The sequence below is a fragment of the Mustela lutreola genome, chromosome 10, assembly GCF_030435805.1.
Source record: "Mustela lutreola isolate mMusLut2 chromosome 10, mMusLut2.pri, whole genome shotgun sequence".
Classification (NCBI taxonomy): domain Eukaryota; kingdom Metazoa; phylum Chordata; class Mammalia; order Carnivora; family Mustelidae; genus Mustela; species Mustela lutreola.
Window position 1 is genome coordinate 23845136 of NC_081299.1, and position 20323 is coordinate 23865458.

Sequence of the window (20323 nt, forward strand, 5' to 3'; positions counted from 1 at the left end):
ATTAATTAATATCTACTCGTTCGTTTAATTAATTGAATACTGATGTCTATTATGTGCCAAGCACTGTGCTAAGCCAAGGAACTACCAGGTGACTGAGACAGTTTATAGGTCTTGTAAGGGAAAAAGTCCTAACAGCCGGTAGGAATAGCTTATTTATTGAGTACTTCCTCTGTGTTAAGTGTCGGCCATGCATCTTATTAATAATGATGGCTAACATTTGTTAAAACAGACCCTGTTCTACATCCGTTATCTCATTCAACTCTCACCAGGACCTACAAGGTGACTATTAACGGCCTCAATGTAAAGACCAAGAAACAAGATTTCAAGGCTCAGAACAAGGAGAATCAGGATTCGCACTAAAGTGATAACAGGAGAAAGATTTAGAACTTAGGGTCAGCCAAACTAGGTAAAAGATTGGTTGGGGGGGGGGGTGGTCAAAGGAAAGACGGAAAGAACTCCTACGTCTGGATTAGGGGGGACTAGAGAAAAGCAAAGCCGAAAACAAAGACGAAAGCCAATTTGGGACCCGCTGAGTTTCAGGCGCCTGCGGGCCACTCCTGAATACAGTTCATCTTGGGCAGAAGCCCAGAGGCGGTTCCGGCCCCCTCCCTCGGACCTGAGGAGATGCTGGGAGAAGGCACGCACGAGAAGAGCAGGAGGTGACTTCCCTCCCTCTGGGGTCTCCAGCAGCAGCGGCAGGAAGGGCGTAGGGGACCGCGAGACAAAGAGCGCGCAGCCACCGCCTTTGTCCGCGCGGCCCCTTTAAGAAGCGCGCCCCCAGCTTCCAACCCGCCTTGTATGCAAATTTGGCGGCCTGGCGGGAGCGCGCGGCTGATACCCGGGGACTGGGCTGCGGCGGTTAGTCCTCTCCCGGCCGCCGTCGCCTCCGACATATTGCCCGCAGGAGCTGCGGCGGCGGAGCGGAGAGCGCCGGGGGGAGGAGATGGGTGAGCGGAGCGGCACCGGCTCAGCCGGGGAACGGGCGGACGTGGGGGTCGGGATGGCCAAGATGCTGACTGCTCCCCCACGCGGACAGGATCCCGGCGAGGGAAGGGGGAGGGGATGCGGGGCACAGAGGGACCCCGCCCCCTCCTGTCGCTTTGCGGGGTGGGGCCTCACTTGTGGGGGCGGGGCATTGCCACTGGGGGCGGGACTTCTGAAATGGAGTGGGCCTTTGGGGGCTTGGGCTTTGGTGGGGCACTGCTCACCTGGACTAGAAGTGGGGACCGTGCTTAGCAGTGGGCGGGGCCTTGGTGCTAGGGCGGAGCTCCTGGGCTGTTGGCGCTTGTGTGGGGGCGAACTTTCTGGGCTGTAGGGTCTTGGCACTGGGGGCGATGGCGCTGGAAGGAGACCTTCCCGACCCAGGGAGCCCATTCTGGAGCGGGGCTTCTGGGCGGAGCGAGCTTTTATTGGCTTGTGGGCGGGTTTTCTGGGCTGACATCGGTGTGTAGGCGGAGCTTCTGGGCCCAGGGGCTTTATGTGGGTGTAGAGCTTTCAAAGAGAGGAGAGTAGGTGTGGGTAGAGCTTTTGGACTGAGGGTGCATGTGTAGGACGTTTAAACCAGGTATAATAGGGTATAATAGCATATCAACAGGGTTTCTGGGTTGGGGCTGGTCGGGTGCAGAGCTCCTGGGTAAGTACTTTCTGGAGACATTTGGAGAAAGCTGCTGAGCTGGGAAGCTAGAGCAAGGGTGCTCGCACCGTGTTGCGGTGAGGAGGTTTGAACAAGGCTGTGACTTTGATTAGGACTGGGGTGGTGCTTCGGAGCTTTGTGCAGGATGGTGCCTGGGAGCTTGAGCTAGACTTCTAAGCCTAGAGAACGTAGGTTTTGGGTCCACAACCACAGCATTCTCCCAGAGCCCACATCTTGACCCTATGCTCAGGCTCTAGTCCTGACCTTGAGACACCTATTGAGCCGGATCTCGGACTCTGGAGGGAAGGGCTTCAAGGATGTCCAGAATCGTAAGCCTAGAGAGACACTTGTAGTATCTGAACGAAGCAGTGTATATCAAAGGTAAGAGCTTAAGCCTCAGACCCCCAGACTACCTGTGACCCAGTGTAAACTCAGTTTCCTAATCTGTGGAAGACCTACTTTGCTGGGTTCATTTCACTCATCCACAAACACAGGGCACTGACTTTATGCTGGACACTATGGTGGAAGGAAGGGATACAACAGTAGAAAAGACAAGGGTAATGACCGCACTGACCTTCCATTCTAGTGAGAAAGACAGACAATAAATATGTTAACAAATGAATAAGATAAATTCCAAGAGTGAATTGTTGTGGCAAAAAAATAGAAATGTGAGTTATAGAGGTGAGTACGTTAAAAATGGCAGTCGGGTAAGGGCTTTGCGGATAGGACACAGCAAGTACAACAGATGGCAACAAGTTTGGTTTGCGTAAGGAGAGAATGGTAGGAGATGAGGCTGAAGACAGAGGCAGGGGCTGGGTCAGAGGTCTCTGTGGCTATGATAAAATGAGACATCTGGTAACTGGTAGCTAGTATTGCTATTATCCTTGATCTCTGCCATCTGGCTTGAGGATCTACCTTATGTTGAGTCCCACAGGAGGACGAAGAGGTCCCAACAGGACATCCTACTGTCGAAATCCTCTGTGTGAGCCAGGATCCTCAGGAGGCTCTGGTGGGGGCCATACTTCCAGCGCGTCAGTCACTAGTGTCCGTTCTCGCACCAGGTAAACCACCTCTATCTCTTTCCCCTCACTTTGGGCTCCCAGAGGCAGTATGAACAAAGCTCTCCTTCATTGGGCTCAGGCTCTAGGATTTGATACCCAAGATGTCAGATGGGGGTTTAGTACAGTGAGCAGCAAAAAAAGACGGGGTGGTTACTTGGGCAGAGGCAGTGGGATATAGGGTAATAAGCCCAGAGGTTTCTAGTTACAATCCCGCTCCTGATTTTCTGGTGGCTTGAAAAAGTTGTTTCCCCTTTTTGTGCCTTATTTTCCTCATCTGTCAAATGGATCTTTTTTTTTTTTTTTTTTAAAGATTTTATTTATTTATTTATTTATTTGACAAAGAGAGACACAGGGAGAGAGGCGGAAACAAGTAGGGGAATGGGAGAGGGAGAACCGGCTTCCCTCCAAGAAAGGAGCCCGATGTGGGGCTCAATCTCAGGACCCCGGGATCATGACCTGAGCCAAAAGCTCAATGACTGAGCCACCCAGGTGCCCCTGTCCAATGAATCTAATAATTCTTTCCTTCCTGGCGAATGTTGGAAAGCCCGAATAAGATTAGGGATAGGAAAAGGCTCTGTTGGCTCCATTGTCTGACGGGCAGGTTTAGGACTCCCTCGTTGCCATGAGCTGCTTTTCTGATCCAATCCCACCACCCTGTGTCCTGGAAGCCCTTCTTGGTGGGGTTCTCAGGTCAGCTGCTGATGTTTCTCCCATCCCACTTCGCAGGAGCAGTTCTGGCACTGGCCTCTCCAGCCCACCACTGGCCACCCAGACAGTTGTGCCCCTCCAGCACTGCAAGATCCCCGAGTTGCCTGTCCAGGCCAGCATTCTGTTTGAGTTGCAACTCTTCTTCTGCCAGCTCATAGCCCTCTTTGTCCACTATATCAACATCTACAAGACAGTGTGGTGGTATCCACCCTCCCACCCACCCTCCCACACCTCCCTGGTAGGTGCCCAGCTAGGATCAGCCGTGTGTGTGTGTGTGTGTGTGTGTGTGTGACATTTGAGTGCAGTTTAACACAGCTTACCAAGCACCCTGTACACTTGGGTGTGGAGAGTGTAGAAGGAACAGGAAGCAAATGACTCCTGAACACTCACCCCTAATTGCTCAGTACCCTATTAGGCATTTGAAAGGTAGCAGAGATAACTCTGACAGATACTGCCTTAAAGAGTGCAAAATCTTAAGTCCTGTGGGGGAGAAGAGCCACAGGCATGAATTGAGTACTTCAGGAGTGAAAAGATCACCATGCCGAGAGGTGCAGGGACTGGGGCATGGGTGATCAGAGCAAGAGGGCTCACACACCACTCTCTTATCTCCAGGGACTGTCCCACTTCCCTTCTCTCGGTCCTGTTCTGCTCCTCTAGGTAATTTCCTGGCCTGACTCAGCCGGAGGCCTGTGAAGGTCAGAGAGTGGGGACAGTCCCTGTGGCAAGGACTGGGCAGGGGGAGGTGGGGATGAAAAAAGCCCGTATATGGGCAGTGGGCCCATGTGACCCCTGGCCTCTGCCTACCCCACCTCCCCGACAGAATTTCCACCTGATCGACTTCAACTTGCTGATGGTGACCACCATCGTTCTGGGCCGCCGCTTCATTGGGTCCATCGTGAAGGAGGTGATTGGGTCCCAGAGGCTGGCCGGGAACTTTGGGATTCCCCTTACCCCTGGGGGTACCAGGGAAACATATCAAGCCCTTCAAGCCAAAGGCAGTTCCTTGGGGCTCCCTTTGAACCCTGTGGAAGAGTATTACATCCCATCACTCTTGGAGTTTACGGGCCATCGAGGAAAAAGTATTCACCCTGCCAGGTTCTGCCCAGCCTGCTGCCCCACATTTCCTTGGGGGTGGATCACAGGCCAGGCTGGGTGGGATGTGGGCCCAGCCCCGGTAGCCTCCGTCCAAGGCCCCATCCCGTCCTGTCTCGCCCCGACCCAGGCTTCTCAGAGGGGGAAGGTCTCCCTCTTTCGCTCCGTCCTGCTGTTCCTCACCCGCTTCACCGTTCTCACGGCAACAGGCTGGAGTCTGTGCCGCTCCCTCATCCACCTCTTCAGGACCTACTCCTTCCTGAACCTCCTGTTCCTCTGCTATCCGTGAGTACCCCTCACTTCATCCCCTCACTGCCTAGCACCCAGCTCCTGACCTCTGCCCTGAGTGTGGCTGGGTCAGCAGGCCCTCACACCCGGCGGACTCACGGCAAGGCAGCACCGCTGTGCTCTCATGTTGTCCGACGGCATCCCCCTGAGAACGAGATGATTAGCTTTCTTTTGCAGGAGCAGAAACTGAGATAGCAGGCATCATGTACCCCAGGTGCCGCCAACGGGGAGGTCAGAATGGGACTCAGATCTGAGTGTATATGCCAAAGGAACGTTCCCGATGGGGATGCATGGGCTTTGTCTCCCTCTTCTTTCCTTTTCTCTCTCATTCTTTCTCTTTCTCCATCTTTTTTTGTAGCTTGGTGTTTATGTAATCTCTCGGTCCCTCCCCCGCCCACCCCGGTCTGTGTGCATGCAAGCATCTGCATGTGTGCAGGTTTCTGCGTGGGTGTCTATGCATGAAACGTGTGTGTGCGTGCGTGTGTGTATCTGCACATGCATGTGTGTATGTCAGTGTTTGTGTCAGTTTGCTCACTCCATCTCACCAGAGCCCACATTCTAGAGGACGGGAAGATAGCGTCTGGGAGGAGCCCAGGACGGCACCCTTCTGGCCTAGAACTGGGGAGAACTTTGGCAAGACATCCATTCTGGCTGTTCCTGGGACAGGCTCCTGGCTGCCTGGACATTTTACAGAAGTTGCCCAACCCTGGGGCTTTCCGCTTCATGAGTTTCCTCAACCTGGGCCAGTTCTCTGTCCTGGAAAGCTTTAGAGCCAGATACTCAGCCCTCTCTACCCTGCATGACCAAAAGGGTGCTGTCATGGGAGAAGCCCCATCACATTTGTTTCAGTTATAACTCGTGTTTAATTATAAGAGTGACACACCTGTCTTACAAACATGTTAAACTTTACAGTAGTTTTAATGTAGAAAATGAAAATCCTCTATAATATCAGTCCTCCAGAAAACCATTATTTGCAGCATATCCTCCCCAATTTTTTCTATTCATGCATACACACTTACACTTTTTTTTAAACAAAAGAAGGGATTAATCTATGCATGATGCTATATAATTTACTACATTTTTTGCATAATCTTATAACCTGAGTATTTTTCCACAGCAATACATAGGGGTCTCCCTCATTTTTTTAATGGCCTCATAGTATTCCATTATTTTAGGTTTCTCACAGTTGTTGTATTTGTCTTCTGTTGGTAGCCTTTTGAGGCGTTCCTAGCTTTTCCCTATTGGAGGCAGCTAGTTTTTGAGTTGCCCCCATAATTCTAGTATCCTTGTACCTTTACTCCTTTTAAAAACATAATTGATTTTATAGTTGGATAATAGGTTTACAGAGTTAAAATTCAAAATTATAAATATGTGTAAAATGTATACATTCGAAATGTGTAAATTATATGGAATGAAAAAGTCTCTCCTTGGCTCCTGTCGGTTAGCTGTCCAGTTTCCCTTCCAAAAGGCAACTACCAATATTTCTGGTTTCTTGTATATCCTGGAAGTAAGTGTTGTTTTATGCATTACAAGCATATCATACACACATCCAGGCACACACTCATTGATTCTGCTCAATGACAGATGAAGATTTACTTAGTTCACTCTTCCATCCGTACTATTCCCAATATTATATGACTGTTACTATTATTCTCCATCGATTATCTTTCCAATAATGTCAGTATGCCTTTACTTTTCATTTCCTCAACAGTAATCACTTAATCCCTTTTACGTAGACGGTAATATTAGGAATTCTACCCATCCACTTTTCCTCCTTTTCTCTTCCTCCTCTCACTTCCTGGCAGCTATACTCTATATTATTAAGCTTGACATTCACATTCTCCTATATAACCGTATTTGAGTCTTCCATTCTTTGTGTAAGGTTAATTATAAAAACCAAGAAGCAGTAAGTAGTCTTGATGTTGTTATGATTACGGAAATACCAATCACTTCAGGACCAAGTAGTGTGCATAGATGATACTCCTTCCCTATAGTTACTGAGTTATAATCTTGGACCTCTTTAAAAAAGGAAGTTCCATGTCAAGGTCAAATGGTTTCTCTTTTCTTACATTCCATCAATTGCTTAAAATCATGTCACATTTTTAGTTTGCTTCATATTTAGATTGTAGCTTTCTTACACAGCTTTTTTTTTTTTCTTGGAGTTCTAATTGCCTTTCTTTTTTCTTGTTGACAAAAGAATGCTGGGCCTTCAACATATCCTCAAGTTTATCCAGCCTCTCAGTCATGCTTCCTGTTGCCTGGAGTCCATTTTTCCCCCTAAAGACATCCCTCCTGGAGCCCTCCATCCTCCTGCTCCAGTCTGGAGTGGTTCTTTAGGCCTGCTGTACAGCTCTCAGCCTGGGACTTCCCTTCGCTGCCCTCCTGGGTTGGATCCACTGTTTCCTGGATCCCATGTCTTCCTCTTTCTTGGTTTTCTCCCTTATTTTGCTGGAGTGCATTATCAGGTAATTTCCTTAACAATGGGATTGTGGGAGGTATAAACATTCTGAGGCCTTGCATGTCTAAAAATGTCTTTATTCTGCCCTCGTACTTGATTGGTGGTTCAGTTAAATGTAGATTTCTGAGTTCAAATTCATATTCTCTCAGAAGTTTTAAAAAGATACTACATTGTCTCTAGCATCCTGTGTTTCTAATGAGAAGTCTGCTGCCAGTTTGATTGCAGGTACTCTGTAGATGACTTGTTTTTCTTTTCTGAAAACTTTTAGAGATTCCCCTGTTTATCTTTTGATTATTGAGATATCACAAGGAGGTGTCTGGTGTGGGACTTTCTTCATTCATCGAATCAGTACTCTAGGACTCTCTTAACCTGAAGATTTCAGGAAAATGTTCTCCTATTATTTCTTCGATAATATCTTCCTTTCTGTTTTTTTCTGTTCTCTATGGAACTTCTGCTCATCAGGTGGTAGAATTCATAGATTGATCATCTGTTTCTCTTATATTTTCTCTAATATTTTCATCTCTCTCCCTTTCTCCCTCCCCATCCCCCCACCTTTCTCTCTGTCTCTGTCTCTCTGTCTCCCTACTCTCTTTTTCTGCTCTCTCTTTTTACTTTGCCTCTAGGGAGATTTCCTTAACTTTATCTTCCAGCTTTTTTATTGAGTTTTTCAGCAATCATATTTTTCATCTCTAAGGCCTCTTATTTTCTGATTGTTCTTTTCTCATAGCATTCTTTCTTGTTTTAAAAATCTCTTCTGTTCCCTCAATTTTGTATTTCCCCTGGGGTCAGTTTTTTGTTTCATGCTGCTGGTTTTCCAAGCATAGTTCGTTTCTTTAGTTATCTCTTTACGTTGACCAATGAAAGACTGAATAGTTGGAGTACACTTCCTCTCCCTCCGCCAGGAATTCTAAGTACATGAGCAGGACACACGGACTGGCAGACTTTGCTTTAGGATGAGGGAGTGCCGTGCTGGTTGTCAGGTTGTGGGCCTCCATAGGCCAGAAGCCAGAGTAAGGAGGTTACTCTAGGGTGCCCCCATTAAAGACCACAGTTCTCCCCAGACAGTTTATTCAATTTTTTAATGTCAGAATCCTTCAGGGTAGGTTGTATGAGGTAAGAGAATAAAGGGACTGGCTTTTACAAATAAATACACATCTTTGTTTAATCCCCTTTGTTCAGTCCTGCAGCTTGCTTCTACCCTTTACCAACTGTGCCTACATCAAGTCATTCTCTTGGGTCACTGGGCAGATAAGTTCCTACCCCCAGTGCAGCCCTCTTATAATATGTACTAGACCTATACTGTCTAGTTAAGTAGCTTCCAGCCACCTGTTATTGAACATTTGAAAGAGGCTAGTTTAAATTGAAGTGTGTTGTAAGTGTGAAATAAACATCAGATTCTGAAGATTTAGTACCAAAAAAGAAAGTAGAGGTGCCTGGGCGGCTCAGTGGGTTAAACATCTGGCTCTTGGCTTTGGCGTAGGTCATGATCTCAGGGTCATGAGCCCTGATTGAGCCCTGCATGGGGATCCACACTCAGCGTGGAGTCCGTTTGAGATTCTCTGCCTTTCCCTCTGCTCCTCCCCCTACTTGCACATACTCCCATGCACACTCATTCTTTCTTTCTCTCTCTCTCCAAAATAAATAAATAAAATATTCCAAAAAAAAGAAAAAGAAAAAGAAAAGAAGTAATCTTACTTGGAAGTAATGATTATATGTAAAAATAATAATGTTTTGCATATATTGGGTTAAATAAACTAGAGTATTAAAATTAACTTCTTTTTTTTTTTTTTTCATGTGGCTACCAGAAAATTTCAAAGTACATATGTGATTCTCATTGTAGTTCTCTTGGACAGCACTGCTGTAAATGATGGCTTCCTTCCTCATCTGTCAACATGTTTCCATCTGCTTTCTAAATTTGTCAGAATCACTTGTGAACTGATAACCCCACTCCCATTCTTTTGGCTGATATTAATTTATTTTTTACTTTTATACTGTCACGTCTTGAGTGAAGAAGATGAGAGGGAATCTGCCATCTTGCGTGTGAAGTTGCCTCTAACTTGTGACCTGCAAAGCAGTCACTTGCTGTTACCAAATAATTTAATTATATCTGCAGTCCTTAGAGGCAAAACCAGGGAGATTCTTAATTACTTAGACTTAAGTTTGGGTCTGAATCCCTTGTATGTTTCTGTAGGTGCCCCAGCCCTTCACTCCCACAAGGTGTCCTGAAGAGTGTTTTGGGAATCCCATTTCAGTCTTCTTTTCTGTCCCGTAGAATCACTGGTCTCTCTTTTCTAAATGAAATTTTAAGGATCTTCTACTTTGGATCAAGCACCATGCTTGGGTTTGTTGCAAGGTTTAAAGACAGTATTTATGAAAACAGTACATGTAATGCCTGACTGAGTGTGGAGAATCCATACAAGCTATGTAACTTAGGGCAAATTAAGGAAACTGAGGCTCATAGAGGTTAAATAACTTGTCCTAAATCACTGTGCTAGTAAGTACCAGAGCTGGGATTTTAATCCTGGCCTATTTGACCAAAGGTTCTGCTCCAGACCACAGTTCTCTAGTTATCTTACTAAACCTTACCCTAGGGAGAATGGTAGTAGCTTCCCCATTTTTTTTTTTAAGATTTTATTTATTTTATTTGACAGATAGAGATCACAAGTAGGCAGAGAGAGAGAGAGAGAAGCAGGCTCCCTGCCCAGCAGAGAGCCCGACGCGGGGCTCGATCCCAGCACCCTGGGATCATGACCTGAGCCGAAGGCAGAGGCTTTAACCCACTGAGCCACCCAGTAGCTTCCCCATTTTATAGACCAGAAAGCAAAACCCCAAAAAGGCCATCTGTTTGCCCAAGGCCACTCATGTATCCCTTCTTGGAATATCAGAAAAAAAGGAAGAAAAAAATTACTACTGATAAGAAAATGTAGCGTTCTCACTGGTCCTGACTCCTGGGGACAGCCCAGGAACCCTTCTGGGGCTGTGTGTCTGAGGACCTGGGAAAATGGATAAGCTAAAGAAGCTAAAAGAAGGAACATCTATAAATAGCACCTACGGCAATGTTCCAGGGACTGTGCTAGGCGCTTAGCTGCTTTTTCGCCCCTTATTTGTTTATTTGTTTGTTTTTATTTAAAGTAATCTCTCTGCCCAATGTGGGGCTCAAACTCACAACCCCCAGGTGGAGAGTCACATGGTCCAAACAACTGAGCCAGCCAGGTGCCCTGGCTTTTAACTACTTTTTATTTATTTATTTATTTTTAAAGATTGTATTTATTTATTTGACAGAGAAAGACACAGCAAGAGAGAGAACATAAGCAGCAGGAGTGGGAGAGGGAGAAGCAGGCTTCCTGCTGAGCAGGGAACCCGACATGGGGCTCGATCCCAGCACCCTGGGATCTTGACCTGAGCTGAAAGCAAGCATTTAATGACTGAGTCACCTAGGCGCCCCTTAACTACTTTTTATAATTATCTTCTTTCTTGGGCTTTGAGTCCATCTAGTTTTCTCCTCAAAAGATACCAACCATGCAGTCAAAATACCCCTTGACTAGTGAGCTCCAGCCCTAAGGGTACCACGCAGGGAAAGGGATTTCTGTTGTTCAAGGGCCCATTTCAGTGCCTGGCACATAGTAGACACACTGTAGATGCTGTTTCTGAACTGCCTTCCTCCGTAAGCCGAAGAGCTGCCTCTTGAGGACGCAGCTGTTATAACTGGGACCTCTCTTGTGGTACTGCGGACTATTTTTCTTTTTAATGTAAGCTTTGTGTTCAGTGAGGGCCTTAAATTCATGACTCCCAAGATCAAGAGCCACATCCTTTTCCGACTGAGCCAGCCAGGTACCCTTGTACATTTTTAACTGATTAACCACTCATAGTATTTGTTGAGTATGTGTCTTGGTCTTTGGTGCCAGACAGTTCCGGCTTTGAATCCCAGCCCTATTGCTTCCCTACTGGTTGGGTAACCTTGGAGAATCTACCTCACCTGTCCAAGCCACAGCTCCTTCAAAGTAGTACAAGATAGTAGTACTGAATGCCTAGTGTTCTTAGGAGAAGCAAAAGCAGAGAACACGTGTAAAGTGCTTAGTACAGTGTCTAGAGCACAGAGTGTGGCCAAGTGAATGTGGGCTGTTGGGATCACTGTTAGGATCACTGTTAGTCAGCAATAGACCAAGAGGCAGGGCCTCATCTGCTTCCTGCTTTGTTCCCGATGCTCGGCCTGCACTCCATACTGATACCTAGGTTGATCTTCTGATCAGAGTCTGGTCGGATAGAAGGATGGGTGCATTCTCCTCTCTGAGCAGCCGGGAGAGCTTAAGCCCAGAGAAGAAAGATTCCTTCCCTGGGTTCGGGTTGGGATTGTGGCCTGCGGGCAGGCCTCCCCTCACCACGGTCTCCCCCAGCAGGTTTGGGATGTACATTCCGTTCCTGCAGCTGAACTGTGACCTCCGCAAGACGAATCTCTTCAGCCACATGGCCTCCATGGGTCCCCGGGAGGCGGTGAGTGGCCTGGCGCGGAGCCGGGACTACCTGCTGACACTGCGGGAGACGTGGAAGCAGCACACGCGGCAGTTGTATGGGCCGGACGCTATGCCCACCCACGCCTGCTGCCTGTCCCCCAGTCTCATCCGCAGCGAGGTGGAGTTCCTCAAGATGGACTTCAACTGGCGCATGAAGGAAGTGCTGGTCAGCTCCATGCTGAGCGCCTACTATGTGGCCTTTGTGCCTGTCTGGTTCGTGAAGGTGCGTAGCCCAACCCAGGGAGGGAAGGGGCCTGCCTGGGGCCTTACCCTGCTGCCTGCCCCCCAGGAGCCCTCCTGCTTGTATGAATAACTGGATCGTTTTTGATAAGATTCCCCTCTGTTCTCTTGAGGGCTAGAGTAACGACTGCCTCGATTTTAGAGTGGAGAGAACAAGGCTCACTGAGGGAGCGGCCTACTCAAGGTCACCCAGCCAATGAGGGGACAGGACATGGTTGTTCGTAATACTGGATAACAGAAAGCAGTGATGTATTTCATTAGGGGGTATGAAATGAAATGATGTATTTCATTTGGGCCCAGGCATGTTACAATGGCTAGCTTTCTCATTAAGTAGGAAAGCCAGGAGTCTTCCAGACCCGAGTGACTTGAAAAGCCTATGCTTTCTCTCTAGCTTTGTCTGGCCTTCTGGGATGCTACCTCCTCAGCAGACAGTAGAATTGAAACATTTCTCCCAGGCTGGACTGCACTGAGTGATGTGAAGCTGAGACGATTCGATGTTTCTTGAGCACCTACAATGTGCTAGAGCTTTCATGAGTGTGATAATCCTCCTGACACTTCTCAGAGAGGCATGGTAGCTGTTCCTATCATGTGGTGGAAGAGAAAGAGCACAGAGAAGTACAATGACTTGCCCAGCATCACATAGTTAATAAGCAACAGAGCCACAGTTTGAACTCAAGTCTGTTCGACCCCAGAACCTGTACTGGCTCCGAGTCGTAGGCGGTGGGAGCAGTTTTTCTAAAAAGAGGAGCTTGTAGGGAACAGAGTAGTGGGCACAGGGTCCAAGCCCATGGTTAAGCCCTCTGTGTTAGGAGTTTGATCCTTGGTCTCAGGCCCCCTGGAAGGCTGCCCCAGTTTCTGAGGCAGATTGAATCAGGGAAGGGGGAGGGAGTGAGGCGACTGGGGACACCCCAGGCCTTACCGATCTCCCACTGCCCCCAGAACACGCATTACTATGACAAGCGCTGGTCCTGTGAGCTCTTCCTGCTGGTGTCCATCAGCACCTCGGTGATCCTCATGCAGCACCTGCTGCCCGCCAGCTACTGCGACCTCCTGCACAAGGCCGCTGCCCACCTGGGCTGCTGGCAGAAGGTGGACCCAGCACTGTGCTCCAATGTGCTGCAGCACCCGTGAGTCGCCCTCCCTTGCCCTGCCCTGCCCAACCCCAGCCCTCCGGGTCCATGTCTGTGGAGCCGCCAGGCTCCTCCCTCCCCAGCTTGCGCATTCAATCTGCAGATGGCCATTGAGTACATCTTGTAAGTCAGACCTTGCAGCCAGAGTGGGGTACGGCTAGGCCCAAGGCAGACATGTCCCCTGTGCTTAGGTAACTTGCAGCGTGCTGGAGACGGGAGGAGACCAAGCAGTAAATTCCCAGACGTGTTGACTTTCTCATTCACTGACTGGTCCTTAGGCAGCTCATTGACTGATCTACTCTAGCCTTCATTCATTGCTTCTCTCCTTCTGTTCCCTGCTCTCTCATCCATTCCGTTGTTAGGTCACCTCCTATCGGGCAGACATTTACTTCCTCCGAAGCCATACTGGGCCTGGTGCTATGTATTGGACAGAGGAGCTTGGATTTTGACCTACAGGCAGAGGGTGCTATGGAGGCTGTTGCACAGCGGAGGAACCCATTCCAAGGGGCCTTAGAAACATCAGTCTGGGCAGAGGATAGGGTGCTGTGTTAGTCAATGGTGCACCCTGACCAGGGAAGCAGAGCCACAGAAAGGGAATGACCGAGATGAGGTCCTTGAAAAGGTCGGTCAGCAGGGGGTGACAGCCGCATTTACAGATGATGGGAAGAAGGAAACCCAGCTGCAGGACAGCACTGCAGAGACAGAAGCACCCACTTGGGAGCCCAGCCTCCTCTCAGCCGGGTTCACCCTTCATGGGCCGTCCTCACAATATTTTTCACCCAGGTTACCCTCGTTTTCCTGCCTGTATCCCCCCATTAAACTGGAAGCTCCTCCAGCCTGGGCCCTTCTGAATCACATCTGAGCCTCGGGCCCAACACAGATGTGGCAGAGAAGAGGTCCCTAGGACAGGTTTGTAGAGGTAGGTCCCTCAAGTAGGTCCCTCAAGAAGCAGAGATGCAAAGGGAGGCTGCAGAGACGCCTGGCTCGCTCAGTCCGTAGAGCCCGTGACTCTTGATCTAGGGTTGTGAGTTCGAGCCCCACATTAGGCAAAGAGATCACTTTAGATAGATGGATGGATAGATGGATGGAAAGTAGCTAAGTGCCTAGCATGGTCCATGGAACATTATAGTAGGTGCTATTTACAGACATTCCTTCTTTTAGCTTGGAGCTTATTCATTTCCCTAAGTCCTCAGACACAGCCCCAGAAGGGTCCCTGGGCTGCCGCCGAGAGTCAGGGCCAGTAAGAACACTACATTTTCTTATCAGTAGTAATTTTTTTCTTCCTTTTTTCTGGTGTTCCAGGAAGTGATACATGAGTGTCAAGCAAACAGGTGGCCTTTTTGGGGTTTTGCTTTCTGGTGTATAAAACAGGGAAGCTATTACCATTCTCCCGAGGATAAGGTTAAGTAAGATAACTTAGAGAACTGTGGTCAGGAGCATAAACTTTGGGGTCAAACAGCCCTCCATACTAGTCAGGGTCCCTCCCAGTCTCGGTCCAAATGGTCAAAGAAAGAGGATAGACATTGCCAAATGGGCCTAAAGGGGACTCGGCTTAGCTTTGGCCTCTGAGGAGAGGGAGGAGCAGAGAGGTAGAATATAGGTGAACATAAGGAGAAACCTGTCCACAGCTCACCATGGTTCGCAGAGAAGACCCAGGCTCCTTCGCATGGCTTCCCCAGCTGCTGAAGTGGGTTGTGCCAGCCTTTTCTGCCTCCTCTCTTCCCATCCTTCCCCACTTACACTCTACTCTAGCCAGACCAGGCCACTTTGGGTCCTCAAACTCTGTATGCGTGTTTGTATCCAGGCTTTGGCACATGATGCTCCTTTTGCCTGGAGCATGTTTTCCACCTTTCTTCTCCTGATTAATTGCTATGCCTCCTTTAGCTTCTTCCGGGAACACTTTCCTCACCAGCCAGGATGGGTTCTGTGCCCACTGCCCATGTTCCCCAGGATCATCACATATCACAATCATTGCACCTAACACTTTCTGCTCTGTTTGCTTAGTTACTTGCCTGTTATTCCAGGACTAAAGCTCCTGGAGGTCAGGGTCCTTGGCTGTCAAGCGCTCCCCGTTTCATTCCTGGCAGAGTGCCTGGCTTATCATAGGTTTATGGTAAATTTTTGTGGTTTGTGTCTAGTCTTTTTTTAAGATAAAATTTATGTATGGTGAAATGCACAAGTCTTTTTTTAATTTAATTTAAACTCAGTTTAACTAACATACAGTGTATCATTAGTTCCAGAGGTAGAGTTCAGTGATTCATCAGTAGCGTCTAACACCCAGTCCCCTCCTTAACGCCCATCACCCAATTATCCCATCCCCCCACCCGCCTCCCCTCCAGCAACCCTGTTTGTTTCCTAGAGTTAAGAGTCTTAAATGCACAAATCTTATTAAAGTGTACAATTCTTTGCGTTTTGACAGTCCTGTACCCCCATGTGGAGGTAGACCTGTACCCCCATATGGAGGTAGACCTGTACCCCCATGTGGAGGCAGACCTGTACCCCCACATAAAGATAGAACAAGATGTAGAATATTTACAGTCTTCCAGAAAATTTCCTCTTGACTCTTCCCAATGACCACCCCCCACTTACCATCACCACCCAGACAAATTTTTCTACTTTTCTTTCTTTTCTTTCAAATTTTTCTACTTTTCTTTCTACTTTTCTACTTTTCTTTCAAAACTAACCTATTCTACAACCTCACATAAATGGAATCTTGGGTTCAGTTTCTTTTTCATTCAGCATATTCCCTGTGAGGGTCATCCATATTGTTAGGTATAACAGGATAACTGGTTTTTTATTTTTTGTTTTTTTTAAAGAATTTATTTATTTATTTGACAGATCACAAGTAGGCAGAGAGGCAGGCAGAGATAGAGAGAGGAGGAAGCAGGCTCCCTGTCGAGCAGGGAGCCCAAGGCAGAACTTGACCCCAGAACCCTGAGATCATGACCTGAGCCGAAGGCAGAGGCTTAACCCACTGAGCCACCCAGGCACCCAGGATAACTAGTTTTTGATTAAAAAAAAAAAAAAAAAAAAAGATGTATGTATTTGAGAGAGAGAGGGAGAGAGCATGTCCGTGAGCAAGGGAGGAAAAAGGTGGGGAAGATATCCAAGCAGACTCCCACTGAGTCCAGAGTCTGACATTTCTCTCATGAGCCATGAGATCAGAACCTGAGCCGAAACTAAGAGTCATGTGCTTAACCGACTGAGCCACCCAGGTACCCCAATAACTGGTTTTTAAATGAATCAACAAGATAGGAACATGAGTTAGAGTTTTGTTTTGTTTTAAGATTTTATTTATTTATTTAACAGAGAGAAATCACAAGTAGATGGAGAGGCAGGCAGAGAGAGAGAAAGGGAAGCAGACTCTCCGCTGAGCAGAGAGCCCGATGTGGGACTCGATCCCAGGACTCTGAGATCGTGACCTGAGCCGAAGGCAGCGACTTAACCCACTGAGCCACCCAGGCGCCCCAAGTTAGAGTTTTTTGTAGACAGTGATTCTCTGTCCTCTGGCCCAGGATGGGAGGACCTGAGAGATGTGGCAGAAACAGAAGATCCCACCATCCCATTCATGTGCCCACTGAGGCCCCTTCTGTGCCAGGCCTTGTGCCATGCTCTGAGGACAGAGAGATGAAATGGACACCGTCCCTTCCCTCAAAGGCTCCCAGATGAGTGAGGGATACAGGGAAATAAGTAACAAAACACTGGGGAGAGTGGACCAGTAGCAGGAGATTCAGGGAGCTGTTTGTTGAAGGATGCTGAACTCTGTGGGGAATGTGAGAAAGGCTTTCTGGAGGATCCTGACTTTGGAAAGAGCTTGCCGGAAGGATACAGCATCAGGAAGGGCACTCCAGTTGGAGTGACTTACGTGGAGACATAAAACGATAGGCCGTATGGGAGGAACTAGAAACCAAAGGGAATGGCTTGAGCCCAATCTGTGCAGCGGGAGTCATGGAAGACTACACAGGGCTTCAGAGGCCAGAGAGAGTCCTTGGGGACTCCAAGGGCACTGAAAACACTTTGGAGGGTTTTGAGTAGAAAATAGGCTCAGCTTGGTGTTTTACGAAGACCAGTCATGGGGCGCCTGGGGGGCTTAGATGGTTAAGCATCTGTCTTTGGCCCAGGTCATGATCCCAGGGTCCTGGGATTGAGCTCCATGTCAGGCTCTGTGCTCAGTGGGAGTCTGCTTCTCCTTCTCCTTCGGCCCCTTTGCTCGTTCCTGCGTGCTCTCTCTCTCTCTAATAAATAAATAAATAATCTTTTAAAAAAGAAAAGGAAGGGTGCCTGGGTGGCTCAGTCAGTTAAGCAGTTGACTCTTGCTATTAGCTCAGGTCACAATCTCAAGGTTGTGACATCAAACCACACGTCAGGCTCTGTTCTGGTCATGGAGCCTGGTTAAGATTCTCTCTCTCGGGGCGCCTGGGTGGCTCAGTGGGTTAAAGCCTCCGCCTTTGGCTCAGGTCATGATCCCAGAGTCCTGGGATTGAGCCCCACATCGGGCTCTCTGCTCAATAGGGAGCCTGCTTCCTCTTCTCTCTCTGCCTGCCTCTCTGCCTACTTGTGATCTCTGTCTGTCAAATAAATAAATAAAATCTTAAAAAAAAAATTAAAAAAAAAAAGATTCTCTCTCTCTCTCTCTCTCTCTCTCTCTCTCCCTCTGCTGTCCGCCTCACTCTCTCTCTTTCTTGCTAAAAAAAAAAAAAAAAAAAAGAAGAAAGAAAGAAAGAAAAGAAAATGCACCCAAAGAGGGAAAAGGGATTTCTTTACAGTCCCGCAGACATGAATCTCAACCCTAGAACTTCTGACTCCCATGAATTTCTCATGATTTTTACCTCATTTTTACAGAGGAGGCACCTGAGACCTAGAAAAGGAAAGTCACTGTGTCTAAATGATAGAAATGGGAGTAGGGCCCTGGTGGTAACACCAGACCCAGTCTTCTGGTACCCCCTTTTTGTGGGTGAGCTGGGTGTAAGGGGCACTATTGTTGGGCTGTGCCTCCAGGTGGACGGAAGAATGCATGTGGCCCCAGGGCGTGCTGGTGAAGCACAGCAAGAACGTCTACAAAGCTGTGGGCCACTACAACGTGGCCATTCCCTCCGACGTCTCCCACTTCCGCTTTCACGTGAGTCTCCTCCCCTGGGAAGGAGGGGCGGGGGCCTATCTCTAACGGGGAGGATCCTGGGGCAGGAGAATGATGTCCTAGCAACAGAAAGCTATTTTCAGTATTTCTCAGATCCAAAGGAAACCCCACATGTGCAGCACAGGACAGCCATACAGATGGTGACTTCATAACCGCAGCTCACTTGCTAGCAAATCTTTGAAAACGGGCGGAGGTGGGAAAGATGATACCAAAAAAGGAGGGTTTCTTAGGGGTAAAAAACTAACTGTCCTCATTCCATATGGTGTGACGGGCGCAGTGGTAAGCACCTGCCAGGCACTCTCCGTTCAGCCTTTGCCTGCCTTTGAGAAAAGTGCCAGGGCATTTTCCAAGACTGAAATTGACTTAGGGTCTGACTTGTTCAAGGGGGCCTTGCTGGGAACCTTGGGGTCTGATGGTAAGGACTCATGGACTCAGCATTACGAAAAAGCTGCTCAGAATCATTGAGGCTAGTTGTCTCTGTTTTATTTACTTATCTTGCTACCAAAATCCTTTTTTCCAACACAATCATAGACTAAAGTCAGGTATATAGGACCTGATGGCACCGCTCTGTTTGAGTGGGTTGGGACTCCCTTCACTTCCCACTCACCACTGTCATAGGTCCCTAAAAGGCCTCTTCAGATCCTGGGGTTCCAAGGAACACAGTTTGAGAAGTCATTGATCTGGGGTGCTCTCCTCACAGTAGAGAAACCTGAGGCCAAGATGGGAAAGGGACTTGCCTTTGCTCCTCCAGGCTGTCAGGTGCAGAGCTGAGCCTGGCATGCTGGTTTCTTGGACTCCCCATTTCCTGCCTCATCCGTTCCCACCCTGTAAGCAGCTCTTGACATTTGGGTACCTTGGCCCCTGAAGAATTGAGATTCTCTAGATGTCAATCACTCTTTGGAGCTGGTCAAAACATTCTTCTGGAGTCCCAGCACTCTACCTTGCTTTGTAAATACCAGGTCAGAGTGAATTGTCACCACATGCTCTGGAAGCTTCGGGCCTAGGTCGGGATGCTACCCGTGAAGAAGTGGGTGACTCAGACTGTAGAGTCTCTAATAACTTTCCATACCTATGTCGTAAGATTCTGATTTGTTCAGACCTGACTGTACCCAGGAGGATCACATATAAAAAGGTGTCGATTGTAGACCAGAAGTGTGAGTGAGCAAGCAAGATCTCTCAAGAAAAGCTTGCTGGAGGAGGGTCTTAACTTCTGTGGGAAGCAGTAGAAAGACCACAAGCAAAAGCAGAGAGGGTGGCAGAGTCCCCACCCACATCTGCATGGGGCCCCAAGAGCCTTCCCCCTTCACCGCTCCACAACCCACACCCGGGAGGCAGGTTTCTGGAACATTCTAATCCCTGCCTACCCTTTCCTGGGCAGTTCTTTTTCAGCAAACCCCTGCGGATCCTCAACATCCTTCTGCTGCTAGAGGGTGCTGTCATTGTCTACCAGCTGTACTCCTTAATGTCTTCTGAAAAGTGGCACCAGACGATCTCCCTGGCACTCATCCTCTTCAGCAACTACTATGCCTTCTTCAAGCTGCTGCGGGACCGCTTGGTACTGGGCAAGGCCTACTCCTACTCGGCCAGCCCCCAGAGGGACCTGGACCACCGGTTCTCCTAAGCCCCAGGGTGATCCCACGGACAGTATCCAGGCTTCAGCCTGGGGCTTTCTGGGAAGGGGCTGTTGGGGAGGGTTGGGTGAGGGGCAAAAAAAACCCCACAAAAACAGACAAAAAAAATTCACCAGAGCTTTGTATTTTTGTTACATACTGTTTGTTTCTTTGATAATTGATGTGATTATGAGGGGAAAAAAAAGTGCTATTTTTATACTCCCATTAAGCCTGTGTGTCCTTTGTTTCTTAACCTTCCTCTTGCCTATCAGGCAGAGAGCAGAGGTTAGAGGTTAGGATTCTGGACCAGGAAGCCCGGTGTGTGACTTCTGGTGCCCCTGTGGGTCCTACCTTCTCCAGTAGAGCAGAGAGGAGGCACCAGAGGTCATGGTAACAGTGATAGCTACTGATGGCTGAATGCTGTGTACCAGACATTAATCTTATGTGTATTATAG

General features: G+C 48.3%; 1 protein-coding gene across 7 annotated transcripts; it reads left to right on the forward strand.

Annotated features, from left to right (window-relative positions):
• Positions 1-798: 798 nt before the first annotated feature.
• On the forward strand, positions 799-20097 carry TMEM39B (transmembrane protein 39B). 7 transcript variants are annotated; one of them, XM_059136684.1, is made up of 9 exons: positions 799-947; positions 2568-2694; positions 3421-3640; positions 4223-4306; positions 4625-4779; positions 11638-11974; positions 12931-13118; positions 18120-18240; positions 19637-20097. In XM_059136684.1, exons 1-9 carry the CDS (start codon positions 944-946, stop codon positions 19877-19879), a joined length of 1479 nt encoding a protein of 492 aa, XP_058992667.1. In that variant the 5' UTR covers positions 799-943; the 3' UTR covers positions 19880-20097. The 7 variants fall into 7 exon arrangements, with proteins under 7 accessions (XP_058992667.1, XP_058992666.1, XP_058992668.1 ...); XM_059136683.1 differs by lacking the exon at positions 799-947 and adding an exon at positions 1177-1633; XM_059136686.1 differs by lacking the exons at positions 799-947; positions 2568-2694 and adding an exon at positions 4015-4097 and having other exon boundaries at positions 3521-3640.
• Positions 20098-20323: the final 226 nt, after the last annotated feature.